This window comes from Lipotes vexillifer, unplaced genomic scaffold, assembly GCF_000442215.2.
Source record: "Lipotes vexillifer unplaced genomic scaffold, Lipotes_vexillifer_v1.1 scaffold1088, whole genome shotgun sequence".
NCBI classification, from domain to species: Eukaryota; Metazoa; Chordata; class Mammalia; order Artiodactyla; family Lipotidae; genus Lipotes; species Lipotes vexillifer.
Genome location: NW_006779738.1, coordinates 1,272,584 through 1,290,016, shown reverse-complemented (window position 1 = coordinate 1,290,016; position 17,433 = coordinate 1,272,584). Strand labels below are relative to the sequence as shown.

The window sequence follows — 17,433 nt, the reverse complement described above, 5'->3', positions numbered from 1 at the left end:
GAAGAGTTCACGAATGCACTTCCTTATCTCGAACCTTCGACTGGTCTGTGCTCCAGCGTCGCTTGTATCCTCCGGCCCAGGATTTGTGAATGACAGAAACATAGGCAGAAACATAGGCCATAATCTCCTGTAAAATACTTTGTGATATTTCTGAACAATAACCAACTATACTTTACCCCCAAAGGGAAAACCCCTCCTTCTTTCTATTTTTTTTTTTTTTTTTTGCTGTACGTGGGCCTCTCGCTGCTGTGGCCTCTCCCGTTGCGGAGCACAGGCTCCAGACGCACAGGCTCAGTGGCCATGGCTCACAGGCCCAGCCGCTCCGCGGCACGTGGGACCTTCCTGGACCGGGGCACAAACCCATGTCCCCTGCATCGGCAGGCGGACTCTCAACCACTGCGCCACCAGGGAAGCCCCCTTCTTCTTTCATCTTTGAAACCATAGCCGAGGTATGAAATTACACCTCAGCGTCCCCGCCTTGAAGTCACAGGAACAGCCACTGCAGTCTTTGACCTTCACTTCAACTCCAGAAGTAGCAGGTCTCCCTTGTAATTGGATAGAAATCTCGCTGAAGAGAAGAAAGAACTAAATGTACACAAACCCACAGGTTTGCTCTCATCCTAGCAAAGCACCATAACATTCATTTCAAATTCCTATTCTTCCAGATTTAGTTCTTTCATCCTCTGTGAAACTTGCCCTGTTTCTGAGGTCTCACTCGAGTTCCTGCCCACCTTTGTGCTCCCTTGGCACTCGGTCTGTGCCTTTTTCACACGTTATTCCTTGTGGTAACAGTGTTTATGTGCGTGTTTTTGTCCCATTACTGGATCGTAACCTTGCAGTATCAGGGGTCTGCATTGTTGCCAGCACTGAATCGGTGCTTGATGAATGTATCCTGACTGAAACACATTTCTAAAAGCCAGTTGCTGGAATACAGGCAGACCTTGTTTTATTGCTCTTGGCTTTATTGCACTTTGCAGATATTGTGTCTTTTACAAATTGGGGCAACCCTGACTCCAGTAAGTCTATTAGCGCCATTATTCCAACAACATTTGCCCACTTCATGTCTCTGAGTCACATTTTGTAGTTCTTGCAATATTTCAGACTTTTTCATTATTATCATATGTGTGATGGTGATCTGGGAGCAGTGATCTTTGACCTTACTACTGCAAAAAGATTATGACTCGCTGAAGTCTCAGATGATGGTTAGCATTTTTTAGCAGTAAAGTATTTTTAAATTAAGGTATGTAGATTGTTTTTTAGACAGAATGCAATTGTACACTTAATACTACAGGATGGTGTAAGCATAACTTTTACATGCACTGGGAAACCAAAAAATTCGTGTGACTTGCCTGATTGAGATATTCGCTTTATTGTGGTGGTCTGGAAATAAACCTGCAGTATCTCCAGGCTATGCCTGTATACTTTCAAGTAAATAGATATGTCCATTTTTCTATATGTATATTATACTTCAGTAAAAAATAAAAATGAAAGTAAACAGTTGCTGCAATAGTAATTAATTTGCAGGAAAAGAATTGAGTATAGGGCTTTCCTGGTGGCACGGTGGTTAAGAATCCATCCGCCAATGCAGGGGGCATGGGTTCGAGCCCTCGTCTGGGAAGATCCCACGTGCCGTGGAGCAGCTGAGCCCATGCGCCACAACTACTGAGCCTGCACTCTAGAGCCCGTGAGCCACAACTACTGAAGCCCACGTGCCTAGAGCATGTGCTCTGCAACAAGAACAGCCACCATAATGAGAAGCCTGCACACTGCAACGAAGAGTAGCCCATGCTCGCTGCAACTAAAAGAAAGCCCACGTGCAGCAATGAAGCAGCCAAAAAACAAACAAAGAAAATATTGAGTATAAATTGCTTAGAAAAACCCAACAGGAGACATAGTCTAGTCCTCATGTTTAGAAGTGGATAATCAGTAAACGCATTCAGAAGAGTTACACGGATGTTGGGTCTGTCTTGGGAATTCATAGCATTGAAAGGTGCTTGAGCTGCACTGGCTGAGTGATGAGAGAAGATTTAGAACAGTCTAAATCCATAAGCTTTAGCATTGGTTGTTCTCCCAAAGCAGCTAGTTAAGTAATTCGGTGTTAAGTCATTTGGGAGTCCTTTCTTCTCAGGCTCTTTGTCTTTCGTGTAGGTTGCTGCCACCAGGTGGGCAGTGATAACTTTGGTCTTCTTGGTGGTTTCCAACCAGATTTAGGCTACAGTCAGATTAACCAACCTGTTGAGTGCTTTCCCACTCAGTTATCCTCCCCTTAGTTTGAAAAATTATAAAGATGGGGCTCTTTATTAGTTAGCTAAGCATAGACATTTTTAAAATAAATTTATTTTATTTTTGGCTGCATTGGGTCTTCGTTGCTGCGCACGGGCTTTCTGTAGTATGCGGTGAGCGGGGGCTACTCTTCGTTGCGGTGCGCAGGCTTCTCATTGTGGTGGCTTCTCTTGTTGCGGAGCACGGGCTCTAGGCACGCGGACTTCAGTAGTTGTGGTGCACTGGCTCAGTAGTTGTGGCTCATGGGCTCTAGAGCACAGGCTCAGTAGTTGTGGCGCACGGGCTTAGTTGCTCCGCGGCATGTGGGATCTTTCCAGACCAGGGATCAAACCTGTGTCCCCTGCATTGGCAGGCAGATTCTTAACTGCTGCACCACCAGGGAAGTCCCTAAGCATAGACATTTAAAGATGAACCGAACAGTCCAGAAGAGCACGTTTCCCAGAAATCGGTACCTGGCCCCATCAATCTGATGCTGGTTAGTACCCTCCCCGGCAGTCTGTCAGCATGTTCGGCCCATCAGTCCATCCCCCCATGTGGATGGCACACAGAGTACGTTCATCTCTGAGTTGAGAGCTTTTCCCCGAGTGTCTTCTTGGCCCTGGAGTTGCTACTGCTCGGAGCCTGGTGTGAAATCACCATGTGTAAGTCTCCACGGGGGACTCCTGTTCAGCACCTGGTTCCTGCAGCTCCCTAAGCAGAAATGGGACCCGACGACCAGGTTATAAACTCACCAAAGTGCAAAATTAGTGTCACCTAGCCAACTTTCTACTCAAAGAATTCTTAGCAGAGGTTAACAAATTTGCCCAAATATAAGGTAACTCCCTCGTATTCACAATGGAAAGGTTTTACAAAATGGGGGTTTTCTTTAGCCTACTTGGATATATAAACCATTGGCATTCAACTTCGTGGTTACCTTCAGATTTCCTAAGGAGATTTTAAAAAATTTGTATGTGGTAAAACAGTGGTCCCCAACCTTTTTGGCACCAGGGACCGGTTCCTAACAGTCCGCAGACCAGTACCGGTCCGCAGCCTGGGGGTTGGGGACCCCTGTGGTAAGATACACAAGCAGTATTTACCATCTTGATCATTTTTAGGTGTAGAGTTCAGAGGCATTAGGTACATTCACATTGTTGTGCAGCCTTCACCACCATCCATCTCCAGAACTTTTTCATCTTCCCAAACTGAAATTCTATCCCCATTAAACACTAACTCCCCATTCTCCCTTGCCCCACTCCCTGGTAATCATTATTTTACGTTCTGTCTCTTTGAATTTGACTCCTCTAGGTAACTCATATAAATGGAATCATATAGTATTTGTATGTCTGTGACTGGTTTATTTCACTTAGCATAATGTCCTAAAGGTTCATTCTTACTGTAGCATGTGTCAGAATTTCCTTCCTTTTTAAGGGTGAATAGTATTCCACATTTTGTTAATCCATTCATCTATTGATGGACATTTAGGTTGTTTCCAAAAACCCAACAGATTGCACTTGAACTTCACTCAGAATTAAAACGAGTCCTCTGAACAGAAATCTCTGAACAGAAAAGCTTTGGAACAGGACCCAACAGGGCCTTGACGAGGACGATTTGAAGGGAAACCAAGAATGACCAAAAAGCAGCTGGGACCCAGCTGAGATCAGATTTGTGAGCTCATGAATGTGTGAGGCTTGTCATTTCTTTTTCCCCAGCAATCCTCAGCATTTAGAGCAAGACTGGTGGAGTAGAATCATGCAGAGCTAAGGACTGGCAAGGCCCACAGCTGACGGACACATCTAGGGTGTTTTTAAACATATCACTGAGATGGTTGACAGTGACTAAGTGACAGGAGCCAGGTGAGAAGGATGGATTGGGGGTGGAGGTGCGCAACTGGTGACCAAGGAGATGAGGCCAGAGAGCAGGGTGGAAGGGAATGGGGGAGGGGTAAGGAAGCAGCTTGAAGAGCAGCATCCTCTGGTCTGGAGAACTCAGAGCCGGGGCTGTATTTAAGTCTTCTTTCCTCCCTCCCTCCCTCCCACTTCCCCTCTCGCAGATCTTCTGTGTTATCTGTCTCAGACACATGTTAATCACTACAGGACAGCATGGACAAGACCCTTTGCCTCATAATGTAGGGTCTAGTGCAGAAGAGATACTGCAAACCTCCCCACTCAGTGTAACGAGCGCCCTGGGGAGTGGCAGGTCCAGGATGCTGTGGGAGCACCCAGGGCCTGTCACCCAGACGGAGACTTTGGAGAAACTTCCTAGAGCTGGTGATGTCTAAGCCGAGGCTTCAAAGACAGAAGAAAATGAGGCAGCTAGAAGCTGTGCATTGGCTTCCACCACTCTGCTAGAGCTGCTTTCACAAACCACTCTTCTCACCAAACCGTATCTTCACATGGCCCTTGGAGCCCTGACCTTTTCTCTCCTCTCTGACCTCCCTCCTCTGCTTTCCTTTCTCGTTCCCTCCCTCACCACCGGAATGTAGGCCGTTGGGTGCTCCTCGAGGTTGTGACCTCACTGCATGCCCTCCACGACCTCTCTCTCCTCCCGTGACCATGTCAGCATCCATGTCTCTGTCCCCTGCCCTGGCCTCTCCCAAGGACCAGAGACATCCTCAGTTCCTGCCGAGATCTTGTCTCATCCATCTCATCTTCCAAACTCGCTCTTCGTCTCACCTCCGCTCCCTTGCCCACGTCCTGGCTGTATCCCCGCCGTGGCTCTAGCTTTATCCCTTCCTCTCCCAAAGGAGTGGTTTGGGGGCCTCATAATTCTTGCCTTTGAGTCAGTCATGCTTCCCCCGCCTCCATCAAATCGCCTGGGCGCGTGTTCCCGCTCTGATCCTCTGCAGCTGCGAGGATGCCCTGATTCTGGTGAGAGCCCGTCAGTGACTTCCATCGCCTGAGACTGGATTTCAGGCCTCAGCTCATTTTTCCCACCTCATCTCCCTCCGTCATCCCCTCACTGCCTTTGCTTCAGACAAAACACCCTACAGGAGCCCCGTCTGTTTCCATTTCTTTTTGGGCTTACGTGGACCTCCGGCTAAATGCCCTTTCCTCCCCGTCCCCACTCTCCAGACCCTCATCAAGGCTCGTCTCAGATGCCTCTGATTCGAAGAAAGCTCCTCTGGGTGTTTTTGTTGGAAGCAACCTCTGCCCTCTGACTTGATCTATTCCTCCCTATTGAAATGCAACATCTTCTGCCTTGTATTTTAGTTACTCGTGTGCGACTCTATTTCCCCAGCGTATCTGAGGGCAGGCCTTGAGGTCAAGGGTTCGGGTCCTTTTATCTTTGTAGGTGCTTGTACCTATTAGCTACTCAGAAAAGAGGTGACGAATGAGGTTTCAGTAAGACCACAAAAATCAGTCTCTTCTGATTTCACTCTTACAAAACTAACCTAAAAAGTAGCATAACATAATAATTAGAGCGAGAATAGAGATCACAGTTCTAAACTCTGTCCCCATCAACCTTCACAAGTAATTCTGAGTCATGTCCCTCATCTACATCAGGGTGATGAGTCTGGCCAGACACTGATTTTGGTAACATTTTCTCCAGATGATGAGAAATCAAGTCAGATATGCCGTGTAATATGGTCTTTACTTAAAGGACAGTTCATGTTTTAGCAGGACCTCGTTAGTACCACAAAAATCTGTCAAGTGTTAACATTTGTGTGTCTCGACACTGAAGGTCCTGTTTTTGCTTCTTCCGTGCAAGTTTCCAATTCAGTGAGCAGAACCGTGACTGTGTTGATGGGAGGGCAAGCCTGCCTCGTCCTGCTGGAGCTGCGCAGATGCTAAAAGGCAGGTCTCCACACGACCGGGTGAATAATGAATAGTGGCCTTAACATCTCGGAGCTTCTGGGTTTCGCCTTGCAGAAGTAAAAAATTGCAGAGAGGAATTTTTGTTCTTTTAGAAACTGCTCAAACTCTTACAAACTGTATATACATATGGTGAGCAGTTTGCTTTTTGTACTAGTGAGGATAGTGGGAAGGAACAGGACTCAAAAACAGTATTGAGATGAGTTAGGGGACAAAATCTAGCTGGTAAGACATAGGAATACTTCTTGTGTGAAAAAAAATAGGATTGTAATTAGACCAGTGTCTATGCACTGCTGAGACGTGGGCATTTATGAGCTTGGAGCAAGGAGAAGGGCTTCTTAGGAGATTAAGAGGAAGAGACTGTTTAAAATGTTTGATACACCAGGGAGTTAACGCATCATTAAGGGTGAAACTTTCAGAGACCTGGGAATGTGGAGCATCTTAGCGATAAGCAAATCTATCAGCCACCTCAGTATACAAATAGGGGATCAGAAGCCAGTGCTGGTGAGTGATGTGCCTGAGGTTACGAGTGCAGCTGGACTTACACCCAGGGCTTTGACCCAACTCTTAGTGCTTCCTCTGAAATACTAGGGATGGAGGGAGTACTGTTAGCTGCTGAGAGATTTTAGTTTTGTAAAGATGGAGTTAACATAGACATATACTAGGGTCAGTCTCCTCTGCTGACTTCACACACACACACACACACACACACACACACACCCCCTACAAGAAGATCAGGTAAATCCCTCCAGGTAGTATATCCTGTAACATGGCCTTGTTTGTAAAAATGGAACCTCAGGCAGGCAGAAACACAATTACCTCTCAAGGGAATTGGTCGCTGCTTTTTAACAGTTTTTCTTTGCTGCTTTGTAATATGTACTTAAAAAGTGTAATAGATACAGGAAAGAATTATAACCTGGACTGACAAACAACAAGCCCAACAAAAAGTAAATAGGAAATAAAATAAGGGAAATAGTCCATAATGTGAAATTTAAAAAACCCAAAAGAGTAGCATGTTGTTATGTGCACTTATACTTTTAAAAAAAATAAGGACAGTAATTCATTTAATAAATGTGTTGAGTGTCTCCTGTGTGCTGGACATTGTTCTGGCCACTGAGGATCCAGCATGGAGAGCAAATAGGCAAGGGCCCCTGCCCTCCAGAAGCTTATATTCTAGGGAGAGACACATCATTCACTACTCATTTTTAAAATGTTTTTATTGGAGTATGGTTGATTTACAATGTTGTATTAGTTTCAAGTGTACAGCAAGGTGAATCTGTTATACATATATCCACTCTTTTTAAGATTCTTTTCCCATACAGGTAATTACAGAGTATTGAGTAGAGTTCCCTGTACTATACAGTAGGTCCTTATTAGTTATCTGTTTTACATATAGTAGTGTGTATATGTCAATCCTAATCTCCTAATTTAACCCTCCCACTGCTTTCCCCCCAGTAAACATGTTTGTTTTCTACATCTGTGACTCTATTTCTGTTTTGTAAATAACTTCATTTGTACCACTTTTTTAGATTCCACGTATAAGTGATACCATGTGATATTTGTCTTTCTCTGTCTGCCTTACTACCCATTAAAATACCATTTTTAAGATCCATCCTCCTTCCCCCACCCACAGTTTTTGGTGGAAATTTAACTAAATTGGAAAATTGATACCATCTCCAATCATGTATGGGTATGGTTTTAATGAAGATTGCTTTTTGTTTTTTAAGGGAGAAGAAAATGGCTTTCCAGACAGTACTGGAGATCCCCTTTCAGGTAAATGATTGACTCTAAAGGTATCTGGGCTTCAGTGATAGCTAGTGTGGCTAAATTCAAGATCATTTGAGATGTTTATCATTAACTTTCAAAATCTGTATTACACACTAGAGAAACTTTCCAACCACACACCACAGTGAGTGCAAAGAAATCTTACAGAATTTCACAAAAGCCTTCAGAGAGTATTTTCTCAGTGTTAACCCTCCTTCGCTTGGGCGGGGTACAGCAGGCTTCTCAAGTGGACGGGTTTAGGAAGTGAGGGTCGAACTGACCCTCTCTCCCTCTGAGTTCCGGGAGCCACAGTGTTGGCGAGAACTTTGCCAGGTGGAAGTGAACAATGGGATGTAGGCACACCGAGTCAGCGTGGGAAGGGCTGCTCAGCTGCCTGCTGCCCGCTTCCCTCCTCTGGCACTTAGGGAGCCAAAGGGGCCCCTCCTGACGTTAGACCATGTGCTGGTGCCCACTGTTTTCTGCTTCTAGTGTGTTTAACCAAGAAACATTTAAAGTTTGTCTTCCCTGCCTCATCCCCCGCTGCCTTTTTTATTCTTTATTGTAAGACAGAAACTTTGGCAATGTTTAGATTCCTCATTAATTAATCATGGGGAAAATATGGAGTGAGCATTAAAATAAGCTACCAAAATAATAATTAGGGGAAAAAAACCTCACCAACATGTTAAAATACCTTTCAAAACACATATTGAATGTCCCGATTCATCAGGGGTTGGTTTGTTTCTTTTTTATGGAAAGGTTGGTGACTCATAAAAGCCTTAGGATTATCTGTCATCAATCCCAGGCTGTGCCCAGGTAACAATGCTGAAAATTAGCAGCAGTTTTATCTCTGGGTGGTGAGATTCCAGGTGGCTTTTTGTCATGCAACAGATTTTTATTTCTTAAAGACCCCCTGTGCGCCAGGCTCTCTAAGGAGGCCAAATGACAAAGGTATAGTTCTGGAAGACAGAATTTGGGATTCTGGTTCCAGTTCAGCTACTGTCCTTCTGTGATTAGAGAAATCCAGGAGAAATTGGGCCAGGAGAACTTCCAGTGGCGCTTACCCCAATGTCTGGGGTCCCATCCAGGCACCCAGTGGAACTCACCTTCTTTGGACCAGAATCCGCCCCCACTAGAGGCTAAGGCCACGGGCTAATTTTCCCTCTTTCACAAATACTGCAGCAGACACAGGTTCAAATTAGAAGCACCTAGCTGAATGAGTTAGAGGAGGGGAAAGCATCTTTGCATACAGGCAGAGTCAATTTTAATAATCTTTTCACTATCCTATATTTTAAAATTTTCTAACATGAGTGGGTATCAGGAAAATCTACCCCCAGAACTTTAATCTGTATATACAAATGTATATATAACAAATGATCCAGTGTAGGCAAATACATACAATACGTGGTAAAATAACCAAGGAAATCTCTAAAAGGCTAACTGTGATGGGCCTGGGTGATGAGAACATGAAATTTTTTTTCCATATGCTCACCTGAGTTTTTAGATTTTCTGTGACAAGCACATATTTCTTTTCTAATTAAAAAAAAAATCAACATTTAAACTTTTTAAAGACTAACACCCTGCACTCTAATGTGAAACATCAGCTAAAACGAGAATGAATCAAGTAAGTTGCTTAGGAATATCTATAAACCATTCAAAGACTCTTAAGAGTTAAGGTCATTAATAGAGTAATCAAATTTCGGGTTGTCTCTAAAAATTTTTACCTGTGTCAAAATGACATGGAAGGGGCTTCCCTGGTGGCGCAGTGGTTGGGAGTCCGCCTGCCGATGCAGGGGACACAGGTTCGTGCCCTTGTCCAGGAGGATCCCACGTGCCGCAGAGCGGCTGGGCCTGTGAGCCATGGCCGCTGGGCCTGCGCGTCCAGGGCCTGTGCTCCACAACGGGAGAGGCCATGACAGTGAGAGGCCCGCATACCACCAAAAAAAAAAAAAAAAAAAAAAAAAAAAAGAAAAAAAAATGACATGGAAGATTTTCAAAGAGAATAAACTTTTCACAGTGATAGCAAGTATTACTGAGAGCAGAAATTGTACTGCTGAAGCCAACAGCTGTACCACCCAGCATGATGCTTTGCCCAGAGGAGTGTACAGGTGTTTGGTTGGGTTTGGGGTTTTTTTCCCATAAACAAGCAAATGAGAGACATTGACTTATTGGCTTTGCTCTTGGAAGAAAGGGCAAAAGCAGATCCCTATATTTCCTCTTTGAATGAGAGTAGCCACCTAAGTAAGATTTATCTTATTGTTTTACTTACACTAATTTAGCATTTGCCGTGTACCAGACCCCCTTCAAGCACTTTTAGAGATAGACTCAGAAAAAGAAGCGTTCATGACAACTCTGTGGGTCCAGTTATTTTCTTCACCAGGTGGAGGCAACAGAAGTAGCCCTGGGTTCCGTGGCTGGTGCCCATCACACAGGTCCTAAGTGGGAGTCAAGTCTCAGGCCAGACCCAACACTCCTGTCCCCACCAGACCAGGCTGCCTCTCTGTTGGTCAGACGCATCGCCTGTGTAGCACACGTGTTGAATACCTGAGTGCCACACATGGGGGTGAAGGTCAGGCTTCCAGCTCAGAGTCTCCATCTGGAACAAAGCCAAGGTCCACCCCGACTCCCACAGAGTCAGCCTCTGAGCCGCTGAAACACCTTTCCCAGAAGCTTGCTGGTTTCCCTGCATCCGGCCCTTGGTCAGGCCTTAACTCAGAGCCTGGCTTTTATTTAATTCTTGCAATTTGAGAACCTTAGTTACCTGCAATCCAGTTTATATGTGGCTAAAATAAGGAATATGGGGAGAACGGAGGGCTCTAGGATAGAAGGAGGGAATTGACCAGGGTGAGAAATGACAGTTTGTAATCAAGGAAAGAATAAGAGTACAATTCAGAATCAGCTACTACTAGAAAAGCAAAGCCCCCTGGGTGGAACCGTTGAATACAGAAGCAAGCCCCCAGGAGACATTAAAGTTTTACAATGTTTTCAGGCAATTTTTCAAAATGAAAACATTTGGGCATTAAAGGAATAAGCCTCAGTTATAAAAACAAACAAACAAAAAACGCAAAACTCCCAAATAGTAAAGTTAAAAACCTCTTCTTGTTCTCCCTTCTGGTGGCGGTATTTATCACCTGGACCATGACCTGCCTCCCCATCTATTCTCCACAGTTACCTGTTTTTCAAGACTGACTTTTCTGACGACTTTGTATAATTCAGCACTTGCCTAATCTAAACCTAATTTCCCCATAGAAGTGAATGTACAATAGGATTTTCATTTTTTTCAAATTAGGTCCATAAAGTGACACTTAGTAAATATGCTTGTGTCACATAATTTCAGAATTTATGTAAAATTCTATGTTGAATTTTAACCTGGGTCCTTTCTTATGTGTGTGTGTTTTTTTTTTAAAACGTGCCTTCTACACTCCAGTTTTGTTTGATGACAGAATGCCCTGCGTGGTTTACTAGCCCGGATCCATCCAGTTTGTCAGTTAGCCTCCCCAGGGATGTTAGCAACTTGATGTCTTCTTAAAAGGGTATTACAGAGAGGGAAAATGAAACCAAATTGTTTTTCCCTTTGGTTAAGAGATCAAACAACCACCAAAAGCCCTTGGGTCAGTTTCTTAGTAGATACAAATAATTCTTCATCATTGTCCAGATTATATCAAATAACTGCCTCTGATGAGTCGTGTGGTATGTGGGCACACGTGATTTCTCAAAGCCGTAAACTGGCATTTTAAATATATTTATTTCCAACCACACACAGAAAAAAAGCATGAATTGACACCCTTAACAAACATAACTGCAGAATTATTTGACTGTAGTTTGACACTTGTTGGTATTTTCTAAATCTCATAATTAATAGACACCTAGGAGAGAGTTATTTTATTTTAGAACCACAATGTTTTGCTGTTTGCAAAGCTGCCAGTATAAAATGTTTACTATTTAATTGTTTGAGCTAACTCAATACCTAGTTATCATGAGGAGCGTTATTATAAACGATCTGAGAGCCAGCAGTGGCACTGAGCGCTTTGGAGGAAAACACCCGTGTGGTAATAGCTCTTGAAAAGCCAGGACGTACAAGATAAAACGGCACGTCCCCTGCAGGGAGGTACATTAAGTCAATCTGTGATCCACTGCTGACATCCTGACTGAAGCCATTTTCTAGACTCAACCGGTCATGACCCTTGTGAATTCTGCATCTTGTTCCAATTAACTGTTAATTGACCAGCATTTTGTAACCTGCCAGCCTCAAACTTGAGAGTTAGACACTGCATCATTGGACATGAACTGTTTCTTACTTTGCTTTAAATGACATAGACATACCTTGTCGATGAACGTGCTTGATTTCTGAACTCTTCTTTAAGGTTTGATGTAAAGTGTGTGTGAGAGAGAGGGTGAATAATAAGGGGAGAGGGGCAAAAAAAGCCCCGTAGGAAAATCCATTCTTCTGCTTGTGAGCGTAGGGAAGTATTATCTATCCACAGACTCCTAATCACCAAGCAGACACCATATCTTTCAAAGAGAAATAGCTGTCATTCCAAAATCTACTCTTGGCAGAGGCCCTTCTGACTAAGAACTTACTCTGTAGATGTCGTTAAGGCAATGGTTTTCAACCCTGACTGCACATTAGAATTGTCAGGAGAGCTTAAAAAAAATTCCCATGTCCTGCCTGCACCCTAGACCAAATAAATAAGGATTTCGTGGGTGGCACCAGACATCAGGATTTTGTAAATCTCTGCAGGAGGGGCAGGGTAAGGGGGGTCAGAGAGTTCCATTTTTTGGCCAAGGTTGAGAACCACTGCTTTAAAAAAGGCTGTTGGTTATGGTTCCTTACCCGCAGCCACTAATTCTTTGTTGCATACTTATCACGCACTAGGATGAGGCTTTAAGGGATGATATCATTTAATCCTCTCAACAACCTTATGATATAGGTATCGCTCTCCCTGTTCAGAGAGGGAGGCTATGGCGTTAGCAAGCTCAGTAACCTCTCCAAGCTGCACACCTGCACAGTGTCGATTGTATTGACAGTCGGTCGGCACGCCTCTAAAGCTCATGTGGATAACCTCGGTACTCAGTGTACTCTGTCTCCATAGCAACCAGTCATCTTTCTTCTGCCTTGTATATACTCAGCACTGCAAAACTTTCAGTTCATCTGAAAATCTCTAGATAGCTCTTCATAGGCTGCCCAGAGTTTTCTAATTTGACTGTTCCTCTGTGTCCCATTCTTCATTCATTTGACTTACTCAGCAGACATTATTGAGTGCCTACTATGTGCCTGTAATGAAGTGGTGACATCAGACATCTACATCCCTTTCCTCTTGGAGCTTATATACTAGTTGGGAGTGACAGACAGTAAACCCAAATAAGTAATTTCATATGGTGGTAGGTGTCTTGAGGAAAATAAATGAATACAATGGGTTTTGCCTGCAGGGAAAGGATGCTGTTTTAGCTAAGAAGGTGCACCAAGGTCTAAATAATGCAAAGAAGCCAGCCATGTGGAGATCTGAGGAAGGAGGACTCCAGGGGACAGAACTAGCTGGTGCAAAGGTCCTGAGGCGGCATTGAGCTTAGTGTTCTAGGGACAAGTGTGGGCAGTGAGGAGCAGTAGAAAAGGTGGTGAGCTAGGAGGTGTCAACAGAGGGCAGATGACACGGGGATTCTTTTTTTTCCAGTCTACTTGAAAAAAAATAAATGTAAAACTTAACATCATTAAATAACATTTACATAAGACTTGACAAAAATGCTTTCACATCGTTTATCTCATTTAATTCATGAGCTATAGGAATTATCATCATCTCCATTTGATAGATGAGGAATCTAAAGTCCATGGATGTTAAATGCCATGAGCAGTCAAGCTCTGGGAGGCTGGAGCACCAGGGTTTGATGGGCCCCATCTGATACACATGCAGAATCGGATGCTTCAGGATTATGTGTGTAAAGGACTCAGCACAGGGCTGGTTATACGTTAGGCATTTGATAAATGACAGTTACTGTGGTGATGAAAATCGCTGAGAAATTTGGCCCTTTCTCCACTGATGAATTCTTCCTTAGTTTAAGCCAGTACTCAAACTGAACTTACAGAGGGCAAGTCCTTCCAGGGTTTTGGCCTCTACAATAAGAAGCCCTCATAAATTAATGGTGTAATACATTCTTGTTTTGCATCGGTGGAAAATACCCAAGTCAAGCGTCAAAATATGACAAGTGAGGACCCTACTTGTTAGAGAATCTAAGTGAATTTTTATACATAATTAACTTCTCTTTTCTCAGTAACACTCTCCTTTCCTTCCCCCAAATCTAGAATCAATCCATCTTTTGTATTTGAAGACCAATTCTGTTCTATTTTTCACCATATCTGTTAACTGCCAGCAGACATCAGCAACATTCTGTTCCCTTTACTAGTAATTCTCTTTTCAGGTCCTAAAATTCATCAAACAGTAGTAAGAAACCTACCTTGTCTCCTGAGGAGAAAGCACAGTTCTCATTCATTCATTTAGTAAACAGTTTTTGAGTTTCTGCTGTACAGCCACCCTGTGCTTGCTATTGAGAAGCATCAAATAATAATCCCATTTTTCCCCATTTCTGATGAAAACTTCTCTGGTCCTGAGTCTGTCTCTCTCCACAATTGTTTCTTCCCCAAGGCATTACCCAATCTTTCCTTTCATGTGCACTGTTACATGATAGGTGTTTATACAGGGCAGGACTAAATGTATTTCATGGGAAAAGAAACACGTTTCTCTGTTTAAGTCCTCAGAGAGCTAATTATACTTTATGATTCTAAAAGGCAACTTTAAATTCACAACTGTTGGCAGTTTCGGTAGATTCCAGTTCACTAAATGGCTTAGCATTTGTGTCATTGAAAATACAAAAGGAAAACATCAATAGACTTTTTGACACATCATATATTTTAAAACAAACTGATAATTTTGTAGTCTATGTAGTTGTTCAAAGAAATAGAAGCTTCTTACACACTAGAAGGCTTAGAGGAGCTTCACAGAACCCTTAATGATGTTTTCATTCTTCTTTTTGACACTAAAGGAGAAAACATTGCCAACCCTGAGTCTTATGGAGGTAATACAGAGCTGACTTTCAGACACTAATACATTTAATTCTGGACTTAGAGGTGTAAATCCTACTTTATTTTTCTATGACATTTAAAAAATATTTTTAAGTAGCCAAATAAACACAGTAACTATAGAAAGTTAGGAAATATCCATTGTTAACATTGTTGTTATATGTACTTCCAGATTTTTTCTATGCCCATGAATTTGTGCATAATGTATTCTTTATGTGGATATAAATGACGGTATTATTTTATTTTTACAAAAACAGTTATACATACCCTTTGGTAAGCTGCTTTCTTTTCCACTTGACAGAATATTATTTTGACCCTACCTTTCAATAAGGGCAAAGAAAATTGCACAGTTTCCCCCTTTCACTGCAAAACCACCTTCACCATTAGACAGTTCTTTTTTTTTTTTTAAATAAGTAAACTTCTGTCCCACCATGCAGCTAAAGTCTTATTTCTTTGTATACCATTATTAATGAAGCTGAAGAATAACTCTCGCTATATTACATGTAAATGTAATTCAACATTTTAGAACTGTAAGATGTGGGACATACTGCAGAAGGATATGGATCTGTTCTCAGGGCATTTAAGGTAAATGAGGAACAAAACCAACAACAAAAATCATACAGAATATCTCACTGCAAGGCAGAGTCAGGAGATGCAAACAAAATGATGGGATTCTGGGTGAGACAGCATTCTAGGCAGGAGCTGGGGGATTTCATGAAGGGGTGTATCTGAGGTGGGTTTTTTTTTAAATATAGATTTGTTTTATTTATTTTTGGCTGCATTGGGTCTTCGTTGCTGCGTGTGGGCTTTTTCTAGTTGTGGTGAGCGGGGGCTACTCTTTGTTGTGGAACACGGGCTTCTTATCACGGTGGCTTCTCTTGTTGCGGAGCACAGGCTCTAGGCGCGCGGGCTTCAGTAGTTGTGGCTCACGGGCTCAGTAGTTGTGGCTCGCAGACTCTTGAGAGCAGGCTCAGTAGTTGTGGTGCACGGGTTTAGTTGCTCCGTGGCATGTGGGATCTTCCAGGACCAGGGCTCGAACCTGTGTCCCCCGCATTGGCAGGCGGATTCTTAACCACTGTGCCCCCAGGGAAGCCCTGAGGTGGATTTTATAGAATGGATGAAGCTCAGTAGCTGAAGGGAAGTCCAGTTAGAGGAAGTCCAGTGAAAGCGAGAGAGAAAGAAGAGAGATCGATAACTGATCAGAGAGAAAATACCAGAGAAGGCATGGAGGAAATCTTTGTTAATTTCCACCTATGCAACTGACGAAGATTTTTTAAAGTAATATTTGGTGCTGACAGAAGTGAAGTGAGATAAGCACCATCGCTATACTCTGTTTGGAGTATAAATTGGTACAGCATTTATTTCTGGAAAGCAATTTAGCGTATATGCATTGATAGCCTAAAAATGCTCGTAACTTTTGGCCTAATAATCCCACTACTGGTGAGATGGTTAAAGATGTGCCCCAAATTTTTATATGTAAGGATCTGCATTGAATTGTTCCTCATAGTCATGAAAATATGGGAAAACCCTAAATGTTCAAGTGTATACAAAATTCACAATTGTATATAATTTTTAAATGTTCTACACTGAGCTTATATTAGTTTTTTTTCTTTTCATTTAATTAAACTTTGAAAAAAAGGAAAATGCAGGTTGTCTGTTCAGGGAACTGAGTAGTCCCCCTTCTCTGGAGCCCAGATTATATTCAAGGAATTCACGGGGAATAGTAAGAGAGGTGTGGAGAGCTTCCAGGGGAGGCTGGGACCCTGGTAACTGGTTGGATAGAGAGAAGAAGTCTGTAAGGATGCTGGGGAACTGCAAGTGTAAATAGGGGACTTGAGGTGCTTTGGGTGCATAGCGGGAGAAATTTTAGTACTGTTTCGGGTCCTTTGAGTTGGAGATGTCTTCTGAACATCAAGAGGAGCTTTCCAGTAGTCAGTTCTGGAGCCCAAGTGAGTGGGCAGGGCTGACCATTCATTTATTCACTCACTCATTCAGTGCACGTTAGTTAAGCATTTACTATATGCCAAGGGCTGTACTGGGTTCTGCAGATGCAAAAAGAAAGGGTCTTCTAGTGGGAGAGTTTTGTAGAGGTTGTTGGGAGTGGAGAAGGTGACCAAAGGGAGAGAATGTGGAAGGGGAAAACTTCGGGCTGAGAACAGGGCTAGAGCGCTTCCTTGGAACTCCCAAGGACTCAGCAATGAGACAGGCTGGGATCTTAGCATATCAGGCTGACAAGAGAAGGGATGTGTCCAGGACATGGTAGGGTATGCCTGGGGATATGGGGCTTGGCTTTCAGAAGGAACCTTCAGGGAAAACACAGCCTGCAGTGCAATAGACAGTGTCCAAAGGGGCAAAAGAGTCTTGGGCCCAGTTCCAGAGGCAGCCAGATCCAAGGGGAGCTGGTGTCATGGGGGCGTCAGCAGCAGCAGGAGGTCTGGGTGATCCTCAAAGGCAGGTGGGGATCTGTTTCTCTGGACTTTTCTACCCCATCAGAACTGGACTCTGGCCCACGGTTGCAGTGTAGGG

At 43.4% G+C, this 17,433-nt stretch overlaps 1 protein-coding gene across 2 annotated transcripts in view; it reads left to right on the top strand.

The window, feature by feature from the left end:
* The window catches only part of EDARADD (EDAR associated via death domain), a 54,953-nt gene that overhangs the window by 34,854 nt on the left and 2,666 nt on the right, over positions 1 to 17,433 (top strand). For both annotated transcript variants that reach the window (XM_007452939.1, XM_007452940.1), the window contains exon 5: positions 7,802 to 7,847. In XM_007452939.1, the coding sequence (XP_007453001.1) occupies positions 7,802 to 7,847 (46 nt within the window). The remainder of the gene's footprint in view (positions 1 to 7,801; positions 7,848 to 17,433) is intronic.